The sequence below is a fragment of the Mobula hypostoma genome, chromosome 2, assembly GCF_963921235.1.
Source record: "Mobula hypostoma chromosome 2, sMobHyp1.1, whole genome shotgun sequence".
Taxonomy (NCBI): domain Eukaryota; kingdom Metazoa; phylum Chordata; class Chondrichthyes; order Myliobatiformes; family Myliobatidae; genus Mobula; species Mobula hypostoma.
In genome coordinates this window covers 238,684,460-238,709,499 of record NC_086098.1, presented here as the reverse complement: position 1 = coordinate 238,709,499, position 25,040 = coordinate 238,684,460, and the positions used below count along the sequence as shown (strand labels likewise).

Sequence of the window (25,040 nt, the reverse complement as noted above, 5' to 3'; positions counted from 1 at the left end):
TTTCTCAAATCCCGGCAACATCCTTGTAAACCTTCTCTGCACTCGGGTTTCTCCCCTCCCCCCACCTTTCCCCTCTCCCCCCACCCTTCCCCTCTCCCCCCCACCCTTCCCCTCTCCCCCCTCGCCCCACCCTCCACTGCTCCAACTCACTGCCTTGCCATCTTCCCCTCCCCCTCTTTTCCTCCAATCACCCTCTCCATCCCCTCGCCCCCCCACTGTCACCCCTCCCACCCCTCACTCTCCCCTCCCCAACCCCCTTCTCCCCACCCCCTCCATCCCTGTCTTTTCCTCCTCTCACCCCCTCTCTCTCCCACTCTCCTTCTCCCCTTCCTCCTCTCCCCCTCCATCCCCACCTCCACCCCTCCCCTCCCTCTCTCCCCTCCACCTCCCTTCTCCCCATCTCCACACTCCCCCTACCCTACATTCTCCCCTCACTCCCCCTCTCCCCACGCTCCCCTCTCCCCCTCACACTCTCCCACTCTACTCTTCCCTTCCCCCTCACTCTCCCCCTCCCCATCCTCTCCCCTAATCTCTCTCTCCCCCTCCTCTCTCTTCCATCCCCCGCCCCCTCCCCTTCCTCTCTCCCCCCACTCCCCCTTCCCTACCCAGTCTCTCCTCACTCCCCTCCCCATCTCTCCCCATCCCCCTCTCCCCCTCCCCCTCTCCCCGTCCCCCACCCCCTCCCCCTCCCCCCGTCCCCCACCCCTCCCCCTCCCCCTCTCCCACCCCCTCCCCCTCCCCCTCTCCCTCCCCCTCCCCCTCCCCCACCCCCTCCCCCTCTCCCACCCCTCCCCCTCTCCGCCTACTCTCCCTCTCCCCTGTCCCCCACTCCCCCCTCCCCCGTCCCCTGTCCCCCACTCCCCCCTCCGTACTTCCCCCCTCCCCTGTCGCCCACTCCCCCCTCCCCTGTCCCCCACTCCCCCGTCCCCCACTCCCCCTCCCCCACTCCCCCCTCCCCCCTCCCCTGTCCCCCACTCCTCCTTCCCCACTCCCCCTCCCCTGTCCCCCACTCCTCCTTCCCCACTCCCCCTTCCCCACTCCCCCCTCCCCTGTCCCCATTCCCCCTCCCCTGTCCCCATTCCCCCTCCCCTGTCCCTCACTCCCCACTCCCCCCTCCCCCCTCCCCACTCCCCCCTCCCCACTCCCCCCTCCCTACTCCCCCCCTGTCCCCCACTCCCCCCTCCCCCCTCCCCACTCCCCACTCCCACCTCCCTACTCCCCCCTCCCCTGTCCCCCACTCCCCCCTCCCTACTCCCCCCTCCCCTGTCCCCCCTCCCCCTCCCCTGTCCCCCACTCCCCCCTCCCCCTCCCCTGTCCCCCACTCCCCCCTCCCCTCTCCCCCACTCCCCCCTCCCCCACTCCCCCCTCCCCGTCCCCTGTCCCCCACTCCCCCCTCCGTACTTCCCCCCTCCCCTGTCGCCCACTCCCCCCTCCCCTGTCCCCCCTCCCCTGTCCCCCACTCCCCCGTCCCCCCTCCCCCCTCCCCCGTCCCCCACTCCCCCGTCCCCCACTCCCCCCTCCCCTGTCCCCCACTCCTCCCTCCCCTGTCCCCCACTCCTCCTTCCCCACTCCCCCTTCCCCACTCCCCCCTCCCCGTCCCCATTCCCCCCTCCCCTGTCCCTCACTCCCCACTCCCCCCTCCCCCTCCCCCTCCCCACTCCCCACTCCCCCCTCCCTACTCCCCCCCTGTCCCCCACTCCCCCCTCCCCCCTCCCACCTCCCTACTCCCCCCTCCCCTGTCCCCCACTCCCCCCTCCCCTGTCCCCCACTCCCCCTCCCTACTCCCCCCTCCCCTGTCCCCCACTCCCCCTCCCCTGTCCCCCACTCCCCCTCCCCTGTCTCCCACTCCCCCCTCCCCACTCCCCCGTCCCCCACTCCCCCCTCCCCCGTCCCCCACTCCCCCCTCCCCCCTCCGTACCCCCTCCCCCCCTCCGTACCCCCTCCCCCCCTCCCCCCCTCCGTACCCCCTCCCCCCTCCGTACCCCCTCCCCCCCTCACCCCCTCCGTACCCCCTCCCCCCCTCACCCCCTCCGTACCCCCTCCCCCCCTCACCCCCTCCGTACCCCCTCCGTACCCCCTCCGTATCCACTCTGGCTGATACGGCAGTAATGGGTCCGAACTGCGGGGATGATTCGGGCGCCCGGAGCGGAGTGGAGCCGCTGTCCCCGCAGATGGTGCGGCAGCTCCCGCCCCGTCGGACACACCTCGACATACCCAGAATTCTTGACTGAGTTCGCCGTGCGCCTACCTGCCCGTACCTGAGTCCGCCGCAACCAGTTCCTGAGGCATCGCAGCCGAGAGCGCGGCAGAGCGAGGATCCCGCCCCGCTCCCACTGCGAAGGGTTTCTCTGCTTCTGACCGGCGATCGAACAGGTGATCCATGGCCCGAGGCGGGGAGAAGACACCGGCGGTGCTTTAGGACCTTTCTCTTGCCAAAGGGCCATTGGGCGAAACCCAGGAAGGTGAAGGTCGACTCAGTTTCCCGAGTTGCTACAAGATGGTAAGTTGCGAACCGATTCTAAACTTCCGATCTTTGCTGCAGGGTTTTGGGAGCGGCCGAGAGAGAAATCTTTTAAACAAAAGTTTCTTTACAACTTCGGTCGGAAAGTTATTGCTTTGGGAGACGACTTCTCTGGCGAAGTGTATGTGCGTGTGTTTTATTTTTTTTAAAGTGTGACTGTTAGTTCATGGTCAATTCTTCCGCGCAGGCGAGGTTACTGAGTTAGCCGGGAGTTCACTATTTTTTCGTTGCTTCTGCTTGTGTCTCCAGGGAAGAGGGTTTGGTTGATCGATTGTGCCGCCGGCTTTGCAGATTGCCTGTGTGTGTGAGAACGAAGGAGAGAATGAAAGCTGGAATTGTCTTTATTATTGTCACTTATGCCAAAGTACGGTGAAAAAGTTCACTGTTCGTACAGATCCGATGCACTGAGGCAGGACCAGGTAAACCAGTAACAATGCAGAATCATGCTGAGAAAAAATAAGTGCAGGTAATCACTAAAAGATCATAGCGAGGAGAATTGTCAGGCCAAGAGGCCATAAGACATAGGAGAAGAATGAAGCCATTCAGCCCATCGAGTCTGCTCTGCTATTCCATCATGGCTGGTCCCCAATCCCACTCAAACCCACATCTTCCTTCTCACCATATCCTTTAGTGCCCTGACCAATCAGGAAACGATTAACTTCTGCCCTAAATATACCCATAGAGTTGGCCCCTGCCACATTACCAGAGCATTCCACAGATTTAGCACTTTCTGGCTCAAAATATTTCCCCCTTAACTCTGTTCTAAAAGGTCACTAGTTCTGGATACCTCTGCCACAGGAAACATTCTCTCCACATCCACCCTATCTACTTCTTGCAATATTCCATAGGTTTCAATTAGATCCCCCGCCCCCACACTCTTCTAAATTCCAGTGAGTACAGGCCCAAAGCTGCCCAACGCTCCTCACGTTAACCCCTTCATTCCTGGAATCATCCTTGTGCTCTTCTGGACTCTCTCCCATGACAACACATCTTTTCTGAAATATGGGGCCCAAAACTGTTGACAGTGCTCGTAGTGCAGCCTGACTAGTGTCTAATCCAGTCCCAGCATTATCTCCTTTTATATCCTATTACACTTGAAATAAATGCAAGCATTGCATTTGCCTTCTTTACCACAGACTCAACCTGTAAATTAACCCTCCGGGAGTCTAACACGAGGACTCCTAAGTCCCTCTGCCCCTCTGATGTTCGAACCTTCTCCCCATTTAGATAATAGTCCGCACTATTGTTCCTTTTACCAAAATGCGTTATCATACATTTCCCAACACTGTATCCCATCTGCCACTTTTCTGCCCATACTTCCAATCTGTCTATGTCCTGCTGAAATCACATTGCTTCCTCAGCACTACCTACTCCTCCACCTATCTTCGTATCATCCACAAACTTTGCCACAAAGCCATCACTTCCATTATCCAAATCATTGACAAACAATATGCGAAGTAGTGGTCCCAATACCGACCCTGAGGTACACCACTAGTCACTGGTAGCCAACCAGAAAAGGCCCCCTTTGTTCCCACTCGCTGCCTCCTGCCTGTCAGCCATCCCTCTATCCATAGCAGTACGTTTCCTGTAACGCCCCAGGTGGATAGGTGGAGGGGAAGATTGCAATGAGGAGGCAGAAGGACTTGGACAGATTGGGAGAATGGGCAAAGGAGTGGCAGATGGAATATAGTGCAGTGAAGTGTGTGTCTTCATGCTCCTGTACCCAACTCCCCAACGGTGGTAATGAGACGAGGGCAGGTCCCGGGTGGTGACAGCCCTTGGGTGATGAATGTCGACCTCGTGAGGCAATGGCCCTGGAAGATGCCCTTGGTAGCATGCAGGGTTGTGCCCAAGATGGGCTGGACAAGTCTGTAACAGACTCCACAAGTGGCTGGGACGTAGGAGGAAACTGGAGCAGATGGAGAAACCAATGTGGTCAGAGTCAGAATCGGGTTTATTTTCACTGACATAATAATAGGCATCCATTAGTCTCATGAGACCATGGATTTGCACCTTGGAAGGTCTCCAGGGCGCAGGCCTGGGCAAGCTTGTATGGAAGACCAGCAGTTGCCCATGCTGCAAGTCTCCCCTCTCCACGCTACCGATGTTGTCCAAGGGAAGGACATTAGGACCCATACAGCTTGGCACCAGTGTCGTCGCAGAGCAATGTGTGATTAAGTGCCTTGCTCAAGGACACAACACACTGCCTCAGCCAAGGCTTGAACTAGCGACCTTCAAATCATTAGGCGAAAGCCTTAACCACTTGGCCACGCACCAACACTTCACTGACATATGCACGACGTTTCTCGTGCATGTGTAAAATAAATGACTAAATAGTGCAACGGAGGTAGAGTTCATGGGCCATTCGGAAATCTGATGGCGGAGGGAAAGCAGCTGTCCCTAAAAGTTAGAGTGAGTGTCTTCAGGCGTCTGTACCTCCTCCCTGATGGTAGTGAGACGAGGGCACGAACCAGTTAGTGAGGGTCCTCAGTGATGGATGCTGCCTTCTTGAGATTAAAGATTTAAGATTGTTTAATCAGTACACAGGGAGAACAAAATAATTGTTACTCCAGATCCGATGCAGCACAAAACAATTCACTATCAGATAAAGAACATAATAAATATAAACACGTTATTATAATTTGTATACATTGATTGTACATAACGTGACATTAGGCACAGGAGTGTCTGTACACAAGGTGACTGACAGGAAATGATCAAGTAGTGGTGGTGGGGGGTGTGGAAGGGTGGGTTAGTGGGTGGAGGTGTTGCTCAGTCGTACAGCTTGGGGGAAGTAAATATTTTTGAGTCTGCTGGTCCTGGTGTGAATGTTACGTAGCCCCCATCCCTGGTGGGAGTGGGACGAACAGTCCATGAACAGGGCGGGTGGGTTACTGACCTTTTCCTGGCACCTTTCTGTGGAGTGTGTCTGTCCTTGATGGTGGGGCTGCTGGGGCCAGTGATGCACTGGGCAGTTCTGGCTACCTGTCGTTGAGCCTCAGAACCGTAGAGCAAAAGGCATCACCTTTTGAAGATGTCCTTGATGGCGGAGAGGCTACCAGTAAAGTAGCCAGCATATCAAAGTCCCCATCTACCTAGGATATTCTCTTATCTCCTCCTTCCCATTGGGTATAAAATACAAAGGCCTGAAAGCACATACCACCAGGCTGAAGGACAATTCCCATCCCACAGTTCTCAGACTCTTGAATGAACCTCTCACGTGATAAAATGGACTCTTGGCCTCACAGTCCACCTCGTTATGAATTTTCAATTCATTGTTTACCCGCACTGTACTTTCTCGGTAGCCTTTATTCGGCATTGTTATTGTTTTACCTTGTTCTAGCTCACTGCACTGCGTATTCAGATCTGTATGAATGGTATGCAAGACGAATTGGAACAGTACGTGAGATGGGTACTTGACCTTACAATCGACCTCATTGCAACCCTTGTACCTTATTTTCTGCCTGCACTGCACTTTCTCTGTAAGTGTAACATTCTGTTACTGCTCTTCCCCTTGCACTGCCTCAGTGGACTGTTGTAATGAAGTGATCTGCATGGGTGGCATGCAAAGCAAAGATTGTCACTGTTCCACAGTATATGTGATAATAATTAACCAGTTGACCAAAGGAAGTCCACACTCAGTGACCACTTTATGAGGTACAGCTGCACACCTGCTCATTAATGCTAACATCTAATCAGCCAATCATGTGGCAGCAACTCAATGCATAACAACATGCCCACATGCTCGAGAGGTTCAGTTGTTCAGACCAAACATCAGAATGGGGAAGTCATGTGACTGAAGTGACTTTAACAGTCGGATAATTGTTGGTGCCAGATGGGTTGGTTGGAGTATCTCGAAAACTGCTCATCTCATAGAGTCATAGAACATTACAGCACCCCAAAACAGACCCTTTGGCCCATCTAGTCCATGCAAAACCATTAATCTGCTTAGTCCCCTCGACCTGCACCTGGACTGTGGCCCTCTGACCCTCTCTCATCTATATACCTATCCAAATTTCTCTTAAATGTTCACTTTGAACCCATGTCCATCACTTGTGATGTAGCTCATTCCACACCCTCACCATTCCAAACTCATTGCCCCTCTTGTTCCCCTTTACCCTTTCACCTTTCACCCTTTACCCATCCTTGGTGTATCACCCAACCTCAGTGGAAAAAAAAACTTGATTGCATTTACCCCATCTATACCCCTCAAATTTTTGTATACCGCTATCAAACCTCTCCTTATAACTCAGGTCCTCAAGTTCCAGCAGCACCCTTGTAAATTTTCTCTGCACTTTTTCAATCTTATCCTGTAGGTAGGTGACCAAAACTGCACACAGTACTCCAAATAAGGACTCACCAGCATCTTAATATAACATCCCAATTCCTGCTCTCAAAGAATTGATTTATAAAGGCCAGCATACCACAGCTTTCTTTACAACCTTATCTACCTGTGACACCACTCTCAAGGAATTATGAATCTGCGTTCCCAGATCCCTTTGCTTTACCCCACTCCTCAAAGCCCTGCTGGTCACTGTGTAAGTCCTACCCTGGCTGGCCTTTCCAGAGTGCAACACCTCACATTGTCTGCATTAAATTTCATCCGCCATTTTTCAGCCCATTTTTCCCGCTGGTCCAGATCCCACAGCAAGCTTTGATGTCTTCCTCGCTCTCCGCTACTCCCCCAATCCTGGTTTCATCTGCAAATTTGCTGATCCAGTTTACCACATATTCATCCGGATCATTGATATAGATGATAAGCAACAACTGACCCAGCACCAATCCTTGTGGCACTCCACTAGTCACAGGCCTCAGTCAAAAGGAAGCAATCCTCTACTACCACTTCTCCTGCAAAGCCAATGTCTAATCCAATGTCTAAACCTCTTCCTGAATGCCGAGCGACTGAACCTTTTTGACCATGTGGGACCTTATCAAAGATCTTGATAAAGTCCATGTAGTCAACACCCTCTGCCTTGCCTTCGTCAACTTTCCTTCTGACTTCCTTGAAAGCCTTTAGAAGATTGTTCAGACATGACCCACCATGCACAAAGCCATGATGACTGTCCCTAATTGATCCCTATTCCAGATACTCATATATCCGATCCTTTAAAATACTTTCCAATAACTTTCCCACTATTGATGTCAGGCTCACAGTTTGTAATTTCCTGGCTTATTCGCAGAGCCTGTCTTAAGCAAATGGAGCAAGATTAGCTATTCTCCAGTCCTCTGGCACCTGACCCGTAGCTAAAGATGTTTTAAGTATCTCTGCTAACGCCCCTGCAGTTTCTGAATTAGCCTCCCACCAGGTCCAAGTGAACACCTTGTCAGGTTCTGGAGTTTTATCCACTCTATTTTGCAAACAACTCCTCCTCTGTAATCTGTACAGGGTCCATGATCTCTCAACTGTTTTGCTTCACTCTGTGTCCTGCTCCCAGGTAAATACAGATACAAAAAATCCATTAACATTCTCCCCTTTCTCCCCTGTCTCTTTTGGCTAAGATTACCATTCTGATCTTCCAGAGGTCCAACTTTGTCCCATGCTATCTTTTTTTTTCTCTTAATATATCTGTAGAAGCCCACAGGACTCTCCTTTGCTTTGTCAGCCTTCTCATAGCCCTCTTAATTTCCTCCTTAAGTGCTCTCTTGCATTTCTAATATTCCTCAAGTACTTCATTCGTACCCGCTATGTACCCTCCTTCCTTTTCTTAACCAGAGCCCCAATGTCTCTCAGTTCCACCTGCTAATCCATGCACTAGGCTCATCCGCCTTTCCTACGATACACCTTGGATTGAAATGTACGCAGTTTAAAGCATTTGTCCCACCACTCTTGACCTTTTGATTCCTGACTTTGTACGTGAACACTTTTCTTTACAATTACTCCAGTGTCTGTCACTCTGGTCCAATCTAGTTTAAACCCCAATGTGCAACACTAGCAAACTTTCCTGCTAGGACATTAGTCCTCTTCCAGTTCAGGTGCAAACTGTCTCTGTTGTGCGGGTCCCACCTTCCCCAGAAGAGAGCCAAATGATCCAGAAATGTGAAGCCCTCCGTCCTGCACCATCTCCTTCGCCACGTATTAAACTGTATGATCTTTCTCTTTCTGGCCTCACTGGCGTGTGGCCCAGGTAGCAATTCTGAGATCACTATCCTGGATGTCCTGTCCTTTATCTTAGCCCGTAGCTCCCTGAACTCACTTTGCAGGACCTCGTCACCCATCCTGGGTCACAGGTCCACAGTGGGTTTCCTCTGCTGGGTCATTTCCCCAACAGTATTCAAAGTCACCGTTCCCCAACCACCGGGCCGCGGACCGGTACGGGGCCACAGAGCATGTGCTACCGGGCCGCGAGGAAACGATATGAGTCAGCTGCACCTTTCCTCATTCCCTGCCATGCACCGTTGAACTTGAACACAGGGTTGCCAACTGTCCCGTATTTGTCAGGACATCCCGTATATTGGGCTAAATTGGTTTGTCCCGTATTTCCCCCGCTAAGGTAGAGCATTCCTATGAAACCTTTCGTGCTGAAATGGCGTAAAGTGAAGAAGCAATTACCATTAATTTATATGGGAAAAATTTTTGAGCGTTCCCAGACCCAAAAAATAACCTAACAAATCATACCAAATAACACATAAAATGGAAAATAAATAACACTAACGTACAGTAAAAGCAGGAATGATATGATAAATACACAGCCTATATAAAGTAGAAATAATGTATGTACAGTATAGTTGGGAAGATGAAGGCAAAACGTATTTGTGGGGGAAAGAAAAATCGGCACGTACGCGCTTGCCCACATCACATGCGCACGTCACGCATGCCCACACAGGTGCCCGCGCAAGGCTTCACGGTCATGGTAGTCTTTCCTGGGGTGAAGTATCCCGGGATTTGACTGCTACTTTTGTCCCTTATTTGGGAGTGAGAAAGTTGGCAACCCTAATTGTAAAAGACATGTTGGGGTGAGTTTAACCCTACTTGAACCCCCCTGCCCACCCCCCCCCCATCAGCCGGTCTGCAGAGCGAGAAAGGCTGGGGACCCCCGTTCAAAGTGATATACCTGTTGTTGAGCGGGACGGCCATGGAGTACTCTGCACTGGCTGCCTATCTCCTTTCCTGCTCCTGATGGTCACCCAGTTACCTGTGTCCTGCACCTTGGGTATAACTATCTCCCTGCATGTCCTGTCCATCAATCCCTCAGACTCCCAAACGATCTGGAGTTCATCCATTTCCAGCTCTAACTCCTGCTACTGTCTGTTAGAAGCTGTAGATGGATACATTTCTTGCAGGTGTAATTATGAGGGACACTGGGAGTCTCCCTGCCTTCCCACATCCCACTATCCTGCCTGGCAACCCCACCCCTCTAAATGTGTAATAAGGAAGAATAAAGGAAAAAAAAAGAAATCTACCTACAGTCGACGCCTCACCTCGATGAGCCAAAGCCTCAACTTCCCGCTCCAGCACTGGCCCACTCACACAATGGCCACTCCGCTTAAACCTAACATACAGTCAGTGGCACCTGTATTAGGTACTGGTTAAAGTGGCCACTAGGTGAATAAGTAACTTATGAATTGAGCCGAAGTTGCTCCTGAAGACCACATTTGCCAGGTGAGAGAGGAGCGAGGTAGGGGAGGGGTGGAAAGTGTTAAATGGAGACACGAGAGGCTGGAGACGCAGGAACGTGGTGAGAGAAGACGGTGATCAGTGGATAAGGGAGGGATGATAGGGGGAAGGAACCTCTTGAGGGAGGACCAGGAGTGAAAGCCAGACAGAATTAGGTGAGTGAGGGCAATAAAAATGAAGGGTGAGGTGCAGATTGAGTGACAGATATTCCCCACCGCCGCCCCCCGAGACTCCTTGTCCATGACTGCCACAAGGCCGATGAACAACAGCTGAGGAACGGAGTTTTCGAAACTTTGTTCTGCATGCCATCTATCCGGATCATTTCACTACGACAGTGCATTCAGGCACTACAAGGGGAAGGAGGGGACCTGGGCAGGCTGGGACATCTTCCTTGCTGTACATTTGACTGAGGGGTGATCTAATAGAGTGTGAGGGGCAGCAATAGGGTAAACGTGTACAGTCTTCCCCAGCGTTGGGAACGAAGAACCAGAGGGCAAAGGTTTAACGTGAGAGGGCGGGAAATTTAATAGGAACCTGAGGAGGAACTTTTTCACTCAGAGGCTGGTTGGTACGTTGGACTGAGAAGTGGTTGAGTGGGTACAAGAATAACATAAGTTTCACTGGGATAGGAAAGGATTATTGGGATACGGGCAAATGCACTGGCTGACATGGAAATCAATCTCCCTCTCACACTCCCTCCCTCCCCCCTCTCTCTCCCCCCCTTCCCCCCTCCACTCTCCCACCCCTCGCTCGCTCCCCCTTTCTCAACCCACACCTTTTCTCCCTCTCTCTCCCCTTTCTCTCCCTGACTTTCCCTCTCTCACTTTCCCTCTCTCACTTTCTCTCCCTCACTTTCCCTCTCTCACTTTCCCTCTCTCACTTTCCCTCTCTCACTTTCCCTCTCTCACTTCCACTCCCTCCCTTCCCCCCCCTCCCCCTCTCTCCCCTGCTCTCCCCCTCTCCCCCCTCCCCTCTCCCCCTCCCCTCTCTCCCCCTCCCCTCTCTCCCCCCTCCCCTCTCTCTCTCCCCCCTCTCTCTCCCCCTCTCTCTCCCTCCCCCTCTCTCCTCTCCCCCTCTCTCCCCCCTCTCTCCCCCCTCTCTCCCCCCTCTCCTTCCCCCTCTCCTTCCCCCTCTCTCTCCCCTTCCCCTCTCTCCCCTTCCCCTCTCTCCCCTTCCCCTCTCTCCCCTTCCCCCTCTCCCCTTCCCCTCTCTCCCCTTCCCCTCTCTCCCCTTCCCCTCTCTCCCCCCTCTCTCTCTCCCCCCTCTCTCCCCCTACCCCTTTCTCCCCCTCCCCCTTTCTCTCCCCCTCCCCCTTTCTCTCCCCCTCCCCCTTTCTCTCCCTCCCCCTTTCTCTCCCTCCCCCTCTCTCACCCCCCTCTCTCTCCCTCCCCTCTCTCTCCCTCCCCCTCTCTCTCCCTCCCCTCTCTCTCCCTCCCCCTCTCTCTCCCCCCTCTCTCTCCCCCTCTCTCTCCCCCCTCTCTCCCCCCCCCTCTCCCCCTCTCTCCCCCTCTCTCTCCCCCTCTCTCTCCCCCTCTCTCTCCCCCCTCTCTCTCCCCCTCTCTCTCCCTCCCCCTCTCTCTCCCTCCCCCTCTCTCTCCCTCCCCCTCTCTCTCTACCCCCTCCCCTCCCCCTCTCTCTCTCACCCCCCCCACTCTCTCACAGTTGTCTGCCCCATTACGTGCCTTCACCACCTCCTGTTTACCTTGCGGGGTTGCGCGTGCCCCGACCTGCACATTGGGAGACTCCTACACACACAAGAACGTACCTGCCCTTCCTCACAGCCACCGTGTGCCTGCCCACAGATGGGAGAACTGCAGGCACGTCCTCCTTGGCGGCTGTCCAACTGCTCAGGCCTGGTGGTTACGACACGCCGAGTGGCGGGTATTCCGCTGTGGGGGGCTGTGGGCTCAGACAGAGCCTGAAACTTCGTGCACGCAGACAGTCTGCAAACAGGCAAGAGCAGGTGAACACAAGGTTCTGTGGATGCTGGAAATCCTGAGCAACACAGACAAAATGCTGGGGAAGGAACCCCCACCCCTCGGTCTTCTAAACTCCAGTCAGAACAGGCCTGGCCACAAACGATGAAAGGTCTCGGCCCAAAGCGTCAGCTGCCTTTCCTCCTCCACAGATGCCTGACCTGCCGAGCTCCTCCGGCGTTTTGTGTCTGTTGCTCAAGATTTCAAATCTCTCAAGTTCAAGTGTATTGTCATTCAACCATACACACGTACACCAGCAAATGAAACAACGTTCCTCTGGACCAAGGTGCACATAACACATAAAGTAATGCTACCACAAATAATAAGGTGCATTTACGACGCAAGTCACAAAGTAAACAGTGAACAGATAACACTACTGGCACTTCATACATGATGGGAGCTGGGTGGTGACGGGGAGTTCAGTGTCTCATGGCCTGGGGGAAGGACCTGTTTCCCATCCTAACTGTTCCTGTTCTGGTTCTACAGTACCTCCTGCCTGATGGTAGGGGGTCAAAGAGATTGCTGGATAGATGGGAGGGATCATTACGGATGCAGCACTCCTGATAGATATCTGGGATGGGTGGGAGAGACACCCGATGATCCTCTCAGCAGACCTTGCAGTCATTTGTAGAACCTCTTCCCACAGACAGTGATTGAGCTGGCCTCCTTCCCACCGATGACCGATGAGTAACAGACACAAGAGATTCTACAAATGACTGCAAGGTCTGCTGAGAGGCCATTCGGTATTCTGGGACCTGATAGCTCATTATTGCTGTTCCTCCACTTTCCCTCCCTTCAACCCCTCCCTTGATTCTGCACCAGCGATAGAAGCTTCAGACCATCAGACAGGACATTTGGCCCATCGAGTCAGGCTATGCTCGCCTCCATCTTCCCCACGTCACAACTGTAGGCCGTTCAGCCTAGGCTGTCTGCATCACCAGTGCACCCACATTCACGTCACGGTCAGACCATCCACCACAGCAGCAAGCCCATTGAGACTGTTCCACCCCCTGTATCATGTCTGATTTATTGTCCCTCTTAACCCCATTCTCCTGCCTTCCCCATCACCACTGACGCCCTGGCTAATCAAGAACCTATCACAGACATCCCACCCTGCAAAAACTCATTTCAGGGAGGTAGCGCCATCAATTTGCGGGAGACTTCCGGGAGAGGTGGCATGTCTGGAATAGAGTAGCTCCTTAGCAGCTAGCCAGCTAGTTTAAATAACGTTAACTATGCTAATGAATGAATGACACCTGTTAAACTCACCTCAACATGTCTTTTACAGTCTTAACCCACCATGGACAATAGAAAAGTCACTGTTGCAAACAGTGCAGCGAGCAACACTGTCATTATTTTGACCCCTATTAGGCAGGGGTACACTTTAGTGTAATCTGGGGTGACGTACGTTTTATATATTTTTTTGGAACACACTGCCATGGCGCGCTCTCACTCTTGTGCTCTCTCTCTCTCACTTTCTCTCTCTCTCTCTTTCTTGCTCACTCTCGCTCATTCTCGCTCGCTCTGTCTCATTCGCTCTGTCTCATTCGCTCTCTCGCTCGCTTGCTTGCTCTCGCTCCCTCTCGTGGTCGCTCTCACACTCTCTCTTGCTTTCTCTCGCTCACTCTCAAAAAAAATTGATTTCCGTGATATTGTATATAATTTGCGGGCATCAGGGAGCCACTATTAAAATGCAGGAGACTCCCGGAACCTCCGGGAGAGGTGGGATGTCTACTATCAGACTCTGCTTTGAATGTACCCAATAACCTGGCCTCCACAGCCGTCTGTGGCAATGAATTCCACAGGTTCACCTCCCTCTGGCTAAATAAATCCCTCCTCATCTCTGTTCTAAAGGGACGTACCTCCATTCTGAAGCTGTGTCCTCTGGTTCTAGACGCAAGCACTACAGGAAATATTCTCTCCACATCCTCTCTATCTGAGCCTCGTTTTTTTTTACTTCAGTGAGTACTGGCCTAGATCAATCAGGAGCTCCTGATATGTTAACCAATGCCTCACAGCGTCTGTTACGTAGACATCAATACACAGGATCTGAAAAAGCTGCAGAAAGTTGTAAACTCAGCTGGTTCCGTCATAACCTCCATAGCAGCGAGGACAACTTGAAAAGGCAGTGACTCAGGAAAGAGGCATCCATCATTAAGGACCCTCACCATCCAGGACATGTTCTCACCTCATTCCTACCATCACGGAGGAGGGACAGGAGCCTGCAGACACACACTCAACATCTTAGGAGATGCTTCTTCCTCCCTGCCACCAGGTTTCTGAACGGTCCATCAACCCATGAACTCCACCTCACAATTTAGCTCTCCATAGAAACCATAGAAACTACAGCACAGAAACAGGCCTTTTGGCCCTTCTTGGCTGTGCCGAACCATTTTCTGCCTAGTCCCACTGACCTGCACACGGACCATATCCCTCCATACACCTCCCATCCATGTGTCTGTCCAAGTTATTCTTAAATGTTAAAAAAGAACCCGCATTTACCACCTCGTCTGGCAGCTCATTCCATACTCCCACCACTCTCTGTGTGAAGAAGCCCCCCCTAATGTTCCCTTTAAACTTTTCCCCTCTCACCCTTAACCCATATCCTCTGGTTTTTTTCTCCCCTTGCCTCAGTGGAAAAAGCCTGCTTGTATTCACTCTATCTATACCCATCATAATTTTATATACTTCTATCAAATCTCCCCTCATTCTTCTACGCTCCAGGGAATAAAGTCCTAACCTATTCAACCTTTCTCTGTAACTGAGTTTCTCAAGTCCCAGAAACATCCTTGTAAACTTTCTCTGCACTCTTTCAACCTTATTTATATCCTTCCTGTAATTTGGTGACCAAAACTGAACACAATACTCCAGATTCGGCCTTACCAATGCCTTATACAACCTCATCATAACATTCCAGCTCTTATACTCAATACTTTGATTAATAAAGTCCAATGTACCAAAAGCTCTCTTTACGACCCTATCTACCTGTGATGCTACTTTTAGGGAATTTTGTAGCTGTATTCCCAGATCCCTCTCATCTTACATTATTTATTTTATATATTATTTTTGTGATTTGTAGTAACTTTTACGTATTGTACTATTCTGCTGTCACAAAGCAAAATTCATGACAGGCGTCAGTGGTAACAAACCTGGTTTTGACTCTGAACTCTCCTGTTTCTGGGATCATTGTCGTAAGCCCCGTCTGGACCCTCCAATACCAGCACGTCCTTTCCTAGATATGGGGCCAAAACTTTCAATCACCCGAATTTGAAGAATTCCAGGTACAGTCGGTGGCCACTTTATTAGATACACCTCGTTTATACAAAAATCTCAGCACCGATCATGTGGCAGCAACTCAATGCATGAAAAGCATGCAGACATGGTCAAGAGGTCCGTTTGTTGTTCAGACCAAACATCAGAATGGAGAGGAAATGTGATCCAAGTTTGTGATCAAAGATGATCAGAAACCATGGGAGGTTTGAGTATTTCAGAATCTGCTGATCTCTGGGGGGTTTTCATGCACAACGGTCTCTCGAGTTCACAGAGATCTGGTGAGAAGTAGTTATGTGGGCAAAAGTGCCTTGTTAATGAGAGAGAGGTCGGAGGAGAATGGCCAGACTGGTTCGAGCTGACAGCAAGGCAACAGTAACTGAAATAACCATGAGTTACAACAGTGGTGTGCAGAAGAGCATCTCTAAACAAACTTCCCCACAGTGACGACTGAGTGCATATGTCACAGTATACTACAGTGAGATTCAATTTACATAGAATAGTACAGGCCCTTCGGCCCACATTGTTGTGCCGACCCTCAAACCCTGCCTCCCATATAAGCCCCCATCTTAAATTCCTCCATATACCTGTCTAGTAGTCTCTTAAACTTCATGAGTGTATCTGCCTCCACCACTGACTCAGGCAGTGCATTCCACGTACCAACCACTCTCTGAGTAAAAAACCTTCCTCTAATATCCCCCTTGAACTTCCCACCCCTTACCTTAAAGCCATGTCCTCTTGTATTGAGCAGTGGTGCCCTGCAGGCATTCATAGCAGAGCAAAGAAATACAACAGAATCCATGGAAAACTACAGACAAGGATAAGCTGACAATTTACAAAAGAAGGTAAACTGTGTAAGTACAAAATTAAACAGATAGTAATAATAAATAAATGATAAGGAGACCATGATTGCAGAATCCATGGAAGTGAGTCTACAGGTCGTAGAATGAGTTCGTTGCAGTGATGAGTGAAGTTATCCACAGTGGTTCAGGAACCTGATGATTGATAATAACTGTTCCTGAACCTGGTATTGTGGGACCTGAGGCTCCTGTACCTCCTTCCTGACAGCAGCAGCGAGAAGGGAGAAGGGAGAAGGGAGCGTGGCCGGGGTGGTGGGTATCCTCGATGAAGGATGCTGCTTTCTTCTGACTGTGCCCCTTGCAGATGGGCTCAGTGGTGAGCAGGGCTTGGCCTGTGAAGGACTGGGAAGTGTCCGCTACTTTTTGTAGGATTTTCCGTTCTTGGGCGTGGGGGTTTCCGTACCAGGCAGTGTTGCAAGCAGTCGGGTACTCTCCAATGTGCATCGACAGAAGTTTGTAAAAGTTTCAGGTGACTTGCTGAATCTGCGCAAACTTCTAGAAAGCAGAGACACTGCTGTGACTCGTTTGAAATGGCGCTTGTGTGCTGACCCACGGGGTCCATACATGCTTCCAGTGATGGACTCTATCAGTCTCAGTCCCTCTTCATCGATTTCCCAGTGATGAGCTCTCGGTCTCACTCCCTCTTCACCAATTTCCCAGTGATGAATCCTCAGTCTCTCTTCATTGAGTTTCCAGTGATGAACCCTATCAGTCTAAGGACGACTTCACTGCTTTCCCAGTGATGAATCCTCAGTCTCACTCCCTCTTCACTGATTTCTCAGTGATGAATCCTATCAGTCTCAGTCCCTCTTCACTGATTTGCCAGTGATGAATCCTCAGTCTCTCTTCATTGAGTTTCCAGTGATGAACCCTATCAGTCTAAGGACGACTTCACTGCTTTCCCAGTGATGAATCCTCAGTCTCAGTCCCTCTTCACTGATTTGCCAGTGATGAATCCTCAGTCTCTTTTCATTGAGTTTCCAGTGATGAACCCTATCAGTCTAAGGACGACTTCACTGCTTTCCCAGTGATGAATCCTCAGTTTCAGTCTCTCTCCACTAGATTGCCGGGCCGTTCTTCCACGCATATATTGCTGTTGCCCAGGTTGGGCCCCGGTCTGGTTGAACTCAGGAGCATCGGCCTCGAGTCCAATGCCAACGCCGCTGCACCACTGTCACCTACGCTCCCTTTAACTTTCATAAGGACATAAGAAATAGGAGCAGGAGTCGGCCATCTGGCCCGTCAAGCCCGTTCCGCCATTCAGAAAGATCATGGCTGATCTGGCCATGGACTCATCTCCACCTACCTGCCTTTTCCCCATAACCCTTAATTCCCCCTACCATGCAAAAATCTATCCAACCTTGTCTTAAATATATTTACTGAGGTATCCTCCACTGCTTCATTGGGCAGAGAATTCCACAGATTCACCACTCTCTCCTCCTCATCTCCACCTTAAATCTACTCCCCCGAATCTTGAGGCTATGTCCCCTAGTTCTAGTCTCACCTACCAGTGGAAACAACTTTCCTGCCTCGATCTTATCTATCCCTTTCATAATTTTATAGGTTTCCATAAGATCTCCTCTCATTCTTCTGAATTCCAGCAAGTATAGTCCCAGGCGACTCAATCTCCCCTCATAGTCTCACACCCTCATGTTTGGAATCAACCTGGTGAACCTCCTCTGCACCACCTCCAAAGCCAGTATATCCTCCTTCAAGTAACGAGACGAGAACAGCACACAGTACTCCAGATACAGCCCCACCATTACCCTGTACAGTTGCAGCATAACCTCCCTGCTCTTAAACTCAATCCCTCTAGCAATGAAGGCCAACATTCCATTTGCCTTCCTGATAACCTGCTGCACCTGCAAACCAACCTTTTGTGATTCATACACAAACACTCCCAAGTCCCTCTGCACAGCATCATGCTGCATTATTTTTTTACCATTTGAATAATAATTTGCTCTTCTATTTTTCCTTCCAGTGGGTGACCTCGCATTTACCGACATTGTACTCCAACTGGCAGACCCTTGTCTATTCACTTAACCTATCTATATCTTTCTGCAGACTCTATCTATCTTCGACTCAATTTGCTTTTCCACTCAATTTCGTGTCACCCACAAACTTCGATCCAGTACAGTTGGTTCCCTCTTCCTGGTTGTTACCGTATATCGTGAACAGTTGAGGGCCCAGCACCGACCCCTGTGGCACACCGCTCACCACTGATTGCCAACCAGAGTAGTACCCATGGATTCCAACTCTCTGCTTTCTATTGGTTAACCAATCCCCTATCCATGCAAGTACATCACCCCCAACTCCATGCATCCTTACCTTATGGATAAGTCTTTTATGTGGCACCTTATCAAACACCTTCTGGAAATCCAAGTAAATAACGTCCATCTGTTCCCCTCTATCCACTGCGCTCATTATATCCTCAAGAGAACTTCGGAAAGTTTGTCAAACAGACCTGCCTTTGCTGAATCCATGCTGTGCCTGCCTGATGGATCCATTTCTTTACAGATGCCTCGCTATTTTTTAATGATAGCTTCAAGCATTTTCCCAACTACAGATGTTAAACTAACCAGCCAATAGTTACCTGCCTTTTGCCTACATCCTTTTTTGAACAGCGGTGTGACAATCGCTGTCTTCCAATCCACTGGAATCTGCCCAGAATCCAGAGAATTTTGTTAAATTATCACCAAAGCTTCTACTATAACCTCTGCCATTTCTTTCAGTACCCTGGAGTGCATTCCATCAGGACCAGGGACCCGTCTATCTTCAGGCCCACAAGTTGCTCAGCACTACCTCTTTAATGATAGCTATTGCATTGAGGTTTCCACCTCCCATCGCATCCATAACATCTCTCTTTGGCATGTTAGACACGTTCTCCACTGTGAAGACCAACACAAAATAGTCATTCAAAGCCTCGGCCGCTTCCTCATTACCCAATATCAATTCCCCCCTCTCGTCCTCCAAGGGCCCTACGTTCACTTTAACCACCCTTTTCCACTTTATATAATTACAAAATTTTTACGATCCGTTTTTATATTTTGTGCTAGTTTATTTTCATAATCTATCTTCATTTCACTCAGTGGTTCTTTGTTACTTTTTAAAGATTTCCCAATCTTCCAGTTTCCTTCTACTCTTGGTGACTTTGTATGCACCGGCTTTTAGTTCGATGCCTAATTTTATTTCCTTAGTCATCTAAGGCTGGCCCTCCCCACCCCTACTGTACTTGCTTTTTACTGGAATATACTTTTGAGCACCGTGAAAAATCCCTTTGAAAGCCTTCCACTGTTCCTCAACTGTACAGCCTGTGTCGCAGTCTGCACTAGCCAAATCCGCCCTCATCCCATTGTAGTCTCCATTGTTTAGGCATAAAACACTGCTTTTAGATTGAACTATTGCACCCTCCATTTGTATGAGAAATTCAATCATGCTGTGATCACTCTTTCCAACAGGATCCCTCACTACAAGATCACTAATTTTACCCATCTCATTGCACAGGACCAGATCTAAAAAAGCACATTTGCTTGTAGGTTCAGTAACATGCTTTTCAAGAAAGCCATCACAGATGTATTCTATGAAGTCCTTCTCAAGACGGCCTCAACCAACTAGATTTACCCAATCTATGTGCAAGTTAAAGTCCCCCATGATAACTGCTGCTCCATTCTTACATGCCTCAGATATTTCTGTGTTTATTGCCTGTGCCACTGTAATGTTAATAATCGGTGGGCTGTAGACAACTCCCACCAGTGATTTTTTTCCCTTTATTATTCCTAATCTCTACCCAGATGGAGTCAACATTCTGCTCCTTAGATCTTATATCGTCTCTCACTATCACCCTGATCTCATCTTTACTAAGAGCGCTACCTCACCTCCTTTACCTTCCTGCCTATCCCTTTTTAAAGCAATATTTTAATTGAATTTTACATATATTTCACATATACAAATAAACAATAATAATAATTAAACTGAATAGTGAAACATGTCCTCGTGTTTTTCACAATCACCAAAGGAAAAGAAATATAACATTTCATACACTTCACATATTTAACAAAGAAATAAAATAAAAACACATCAGAAAAAAACCCGTAGAAGCGCTCAACAACACACAGTTATTTCAAAATGACTGCACCTTGACATCCAAGAAACTCCACTAAAGGTCTCCGCACATTTTCAAATTCTCCTGCCCTTCCTCTGGTCATGTAAGTCAGTCTCGCCAATACAATACAAGATGCCATCTCCTCCACCCATACATGTATCGAAGGTATATCCATTTTTCTCCAAGATAAAGCTATCATCCTCCTGGCCTGCAGGACTCCAAAGTCAATTAAAATTGACTGTTTTGAACTAACAGTAAAGTTCTTTGGATATATACCTGCCTATCCTTCTGTATTACCTGATATCCCTGGATGTTTAATTCCCAATCCTCTCCACCCTGCAACCACATCTCTGTCATGGCCACTAAATCATACCCATTTGTACTGATTTGTGCCACAAGTTCACTGACCTTGTTTTGAATACTACGGGCATTCAAATAGTGCCCTTACACTCATTGTGCTTTTAAAATCTTGTAACCTTTGTCTCTTACACACTTGACTTTTCTTCACCCCACTCGTACTTTTCTCCTTTTAATCTTTTGCTTTTACTTTATCTTTATCCATACTTTTCTCTTTTCCTTTATCCATACTTCTCCAATCTCTTGAACTCACCCTGTACTATTTAGTTTAAATCCCTATCCACAGCCCTAGTTATGTGTTTCACCAGGATCCAGGTCCCATCACAGTTCAGCTGAAGCCTGTCCCATTGGAACAGCTCCCTCCTTTCCCAATTCTGGTGCCAATTTCCCATGAATTCAAACCCACTTCTCCTGCACCAATCTTTGAGCCACGCACTTAACTCTCTAATCTTCTTGACCCTATGCCAATTTGCACATGGCTCTGCTAGTAATCCAGAGGTTACCACCTTTTTGCTTCCCCTCCCCACTCTCCCTCCCCCTCCCCCTCCCCTCCGCCCTCTCTCCCCCCTCTCTCCCCCCTCCCTCTCTCCCCTCTCTCCCCCTCCCCCTCCCCCTCCCCTCCGCCCTCTCTCCCCCCTCCCTCTCTCCCCTCTCTCCCCCCTCCCCCTCTCTCCCCCTCCCCCCTCTCTCCCCACCTATTCTCCCCCTCTCCCCCCCTCTCCTCCCTCCCTCTCCCTGAATTGATTGGTCCCCCGCTAATGCCTTTCCTTGGATTCTCCGGCCAGAATGAATGGCAGGGCCCCGAGGAGTGCGGCTGAACAAAGGGATCTGGGAATACTGATGCATAATTCCTTGAAAGTGACGTCACAGCCAGATAAAAGCGAGTAAAGAGAACTTTTGGCACATTGGCCTCATAGATCAATGAAGGGGGCTGATTGTAATGAGCTTATCCTTGTCAAACTTAGCAAGATACAGTCAAACAGTCTGCTGTTCATACTTTGGAATAATTACGCGGTGCTTTGAGAGGGGATCTCATTGCAACCTATTGAATATCGAAAGGCCTGTTTAGAGTCGATGTGGAGAGGATGTTTCCTGTAGTGGGGAGGAGTCTTGGACTAGCAGGCACACCCTCAGAATAGAAAGTTGTCCCTTTAAAACAGAGAGAAGGAGGAATTTCTTTAGCCAGAAGATGGTGAATCGGTGGAATTCATTGCTACAGACAGCTGTGGAGGCCGTCATTGAGTATATTTAAAACAAAGGTTGATAGGTTCTTGATTAGCCAGGGCATTAGGGGTGAGAGGTAGAAGGCAGGAGAATGAAGTTAATAGGGACAATAAATCAGCCCAATAGAATGGCAGAGCAGACTCAATGAGCTAAATGGTGTAATACTGCTCCTGTCTTACGGTCTTATGTGTCTAGAAGAAGGTGAAATGATCATCAGAATCGGAACAAAGTGTAGCAGCTGCAGAGAAGTTATATTGCAGGTAAACAGTAAGCAGAAAATCATAATGAAGTAGTTGGAAATAATTCGGAAAATGTGGAGCTCGGGTGGTTGACGGTTGGGTTGAGTTTTTCTCTGATCCTGGCAATCCATTTGCAAATGTTTCATCACCATACAAGGAAACATCATCAGTGCCCTGTTCATTTGTGTTGTGTCCTCCAAATGCTTGGCCTTTGTATACGTATCAATCAGCTGACTGGTCATCAATACGGAAACTCAATTGTGGTGTGGGGTTAGGGTTAAGGCTGATTTATACTCGTGCATCAAATGTACACCGTAGGTACCGCATTCCCTACACCATAGGGTGACGTGCACCTCCCCAAAAATGTAACTCACGCATTGCGGGGACGCAGACCGCCACAACTGTGATTGGTCCGCTTGGTAGCATCGTATTTCCTCCTACACATTTCCAGTTGCTTTCCTCCGCCATGTCTGTACACTGAGCCGAAATAAATGGTTGGAGACGATGAACCAAATTGTCAAATCTACCTGCCAACATCCGAAAATGTTTGAAATGCATTTCCCCGTCCATGTCTCTCACAAGGAAACTCAACACAGTGGCATGGAAACCCCATCGCCAACTAGCGTTTTGGCGGTGAATTGCAGAGTGACACAGACACAGCTACGCATGCTCGCTACTGCGTAGGGCTACGCAAAAGTATAAATCAGGCCTATGGCGCAGCCCGTACGCACAAGTATAAATCAGCCTTTAGGGTTATCTCAGAAATGATGGCCCAACTACTCCAAGAACATGGAATTTCGGTCGCACATAAGCCAACAGCAACGTTGAGGAGAGTACTCTACAGACCAACGAACCAAACTATTGGACAAGAGCAACGTGGTCAACGAAATCCAACATGGGGATTACAGCAAATGTTACACTGGCCAAGCTGGGAGAAAACTATCGACAAGGATCCATGAACATCAACTGGCTGTAAAGCTACATGACCAACTCCCCCGAGTCTCCACCCACGGAGATCGAGAGGGGCACAAATTCGACTGGGCATCAGTGAGAGTCACGGCGCAAGGAAACACGCGGTACGCAAGAGAATTCCTAGAAGCGTAGTTTTCCTCAAACAATTCTGTAAGCAGACGTATAGACCTCGATCCCACTTATAAGCCAATGCGGGCAAAATTCCAGACAACGCACAGAGTTCACCACACAACCAATCAGCGACGAGACCCCCTCTCTATGTTTCCGTATTGACGACCAATCAGCTGATTGATACGTATACAAAGGCCAAGCATTCGGAGGACACGCCGCAAATGAACAGGGCGCTGATGATGTATGCTCGTAAGGGGATGGAACGATTGCCAAGATTGGAGAACAACTCAAGCCAACTCTAATGAAGTAGATTGTGAGGTCAACAGTCCATCCTATCATACAAAGTGGTCCGTTGAAGAGTCTGATAACACTGGGATGGAAGCTGTCCTTGAGCCTGGTATTACGTGCTTTCAGGCTTCTGTAACTTCAACAATGGGAAAGGGGAGCAGAGAGAAAATCCGAGGTGGGTGGGATTTTTCCGAGGCAGGGAGAAGTGCATAGGGAGTCTGTGGATGGAGTGATGGTGTGGTTTATCTGCTGGGTGAGCGGCAAGAATGAGGGCTGAATGGTCTTTTACCATGCTTCATTGCAGACTAGGGAGGGCAGCGGCCTAGGTGCCAGGGAATGAAGTTATGACCCTCGAGCTAATGGCTGGTGATGGGACATCTTTGTGCACACACAGGGCAGCAAGGAGCGATACCATTGGCAGGCGCAGAACGTCAAGCACTCTGGGGTGGATGACATGGTACTGCTCTCCAAGGTCACAGATGACGCCATCGTGGCCAACCTCAAGAAACGCTACATGGACGATTACATCTTCGTATCCTTTACCCAGCAGCAAAGGTAACACCAGGATACAGCATTGGTGAGGACGGGTCTGTCACCGTATAACAGGGGTACGGTACCGGAGGGGTGGGTCTGACAGTGTATAACACTGGGGTACAGTACCGGTGGGGACGGGTCTGTCACTATTAACACTGGGGTACAATACTGGTGGGGACGGGTCTGTCACTGTATAACACCGGGGTACAGAACCGGTGGGGATGGGTCTGTCACTGTATAACACCGGGGTACAGTACCGGTGGGGATGGGTCTGTCACTGTATAACACTGGGGTACAGTACCAGTGGGGACAGGTCTGTCACTGTATAACACCAGGGTACAGTACCGGTGGGGACGGGTCTGTCACTATTAACACTAGGGTACAGTACTGGTGGGGACGGGTCTGTCACTGTATAACCCTGTGGTTCGGTACTGGTGGGGACGGGTCTGTCACTGTATAACACTAGGGTACAGTACTGGTGAGGACGGGTCTGTCACTGTATAACACTAGGGTACAGTACTGGTGGGGATGGGTCTGTCACTGTATAACCCTGTGGTTCGGTACCGGTGGGGATGGGTCTGTCACTGTATAACACTGGGATACAGTACCGGTGGGGATGGGTCTGTCACTGTATAACACTGGGGTACAGTACCAGTGGGTGTCGTGTGGATGCAGGTTCACAGGATTGATGAGCGAGACAGAAGGCACTGACTGTGAATTAGCATATTATTCCTTTAGTTATAAACAGGAAAAGATTCCATCAGGTGTCTAAGTCCCTCCAAGTTACACAAACTACAAAACCAAATACTCTACAAACTGATACTATGTGAATAAAGAGTCTGAAGCAATCTTTCCAATGGTTTTTCAGCACTGGGCGTGACTACAGTCTGCAAAAGGGCCCCTGCAGTCAAAAGGCAGGAGTGTCCAAGCCTCCTGCATGTGCTCTTTTTATACCCCTGGGGTGTCTGCAA

The 25,040-nt window shown here is 49.9% G+C and overlaps 1 protein-coding gene across 1 annotated transcript in view; it reads left to right on the top strand.

The window, feature by feature from the left end:
* Nucleotides 1–2,271: 2,271 nt before the first annotated feature.
* Nucleotides 2,272–25,040, top strand: part of myo1eb (myosin IEb) — a 124,975-nt gene continuing 102,206 nt past the window's right edge. Inside the window, exons 1-2 of the mRNA XM_063041707.1 lie at nt 2,272–2,500; nt 23,930–24,067. Of these exons, the coding sequence (XP_062897777.1) occupies nt 2,498–2,500; nt 23,930–24,067 (141 nt within the window). The 5' untranslated portion in view covers nt 2,272–2,497. The remainder of the gene's footprint in view (nt 2,501–23,929; nt 24,068–25,040) is intronic.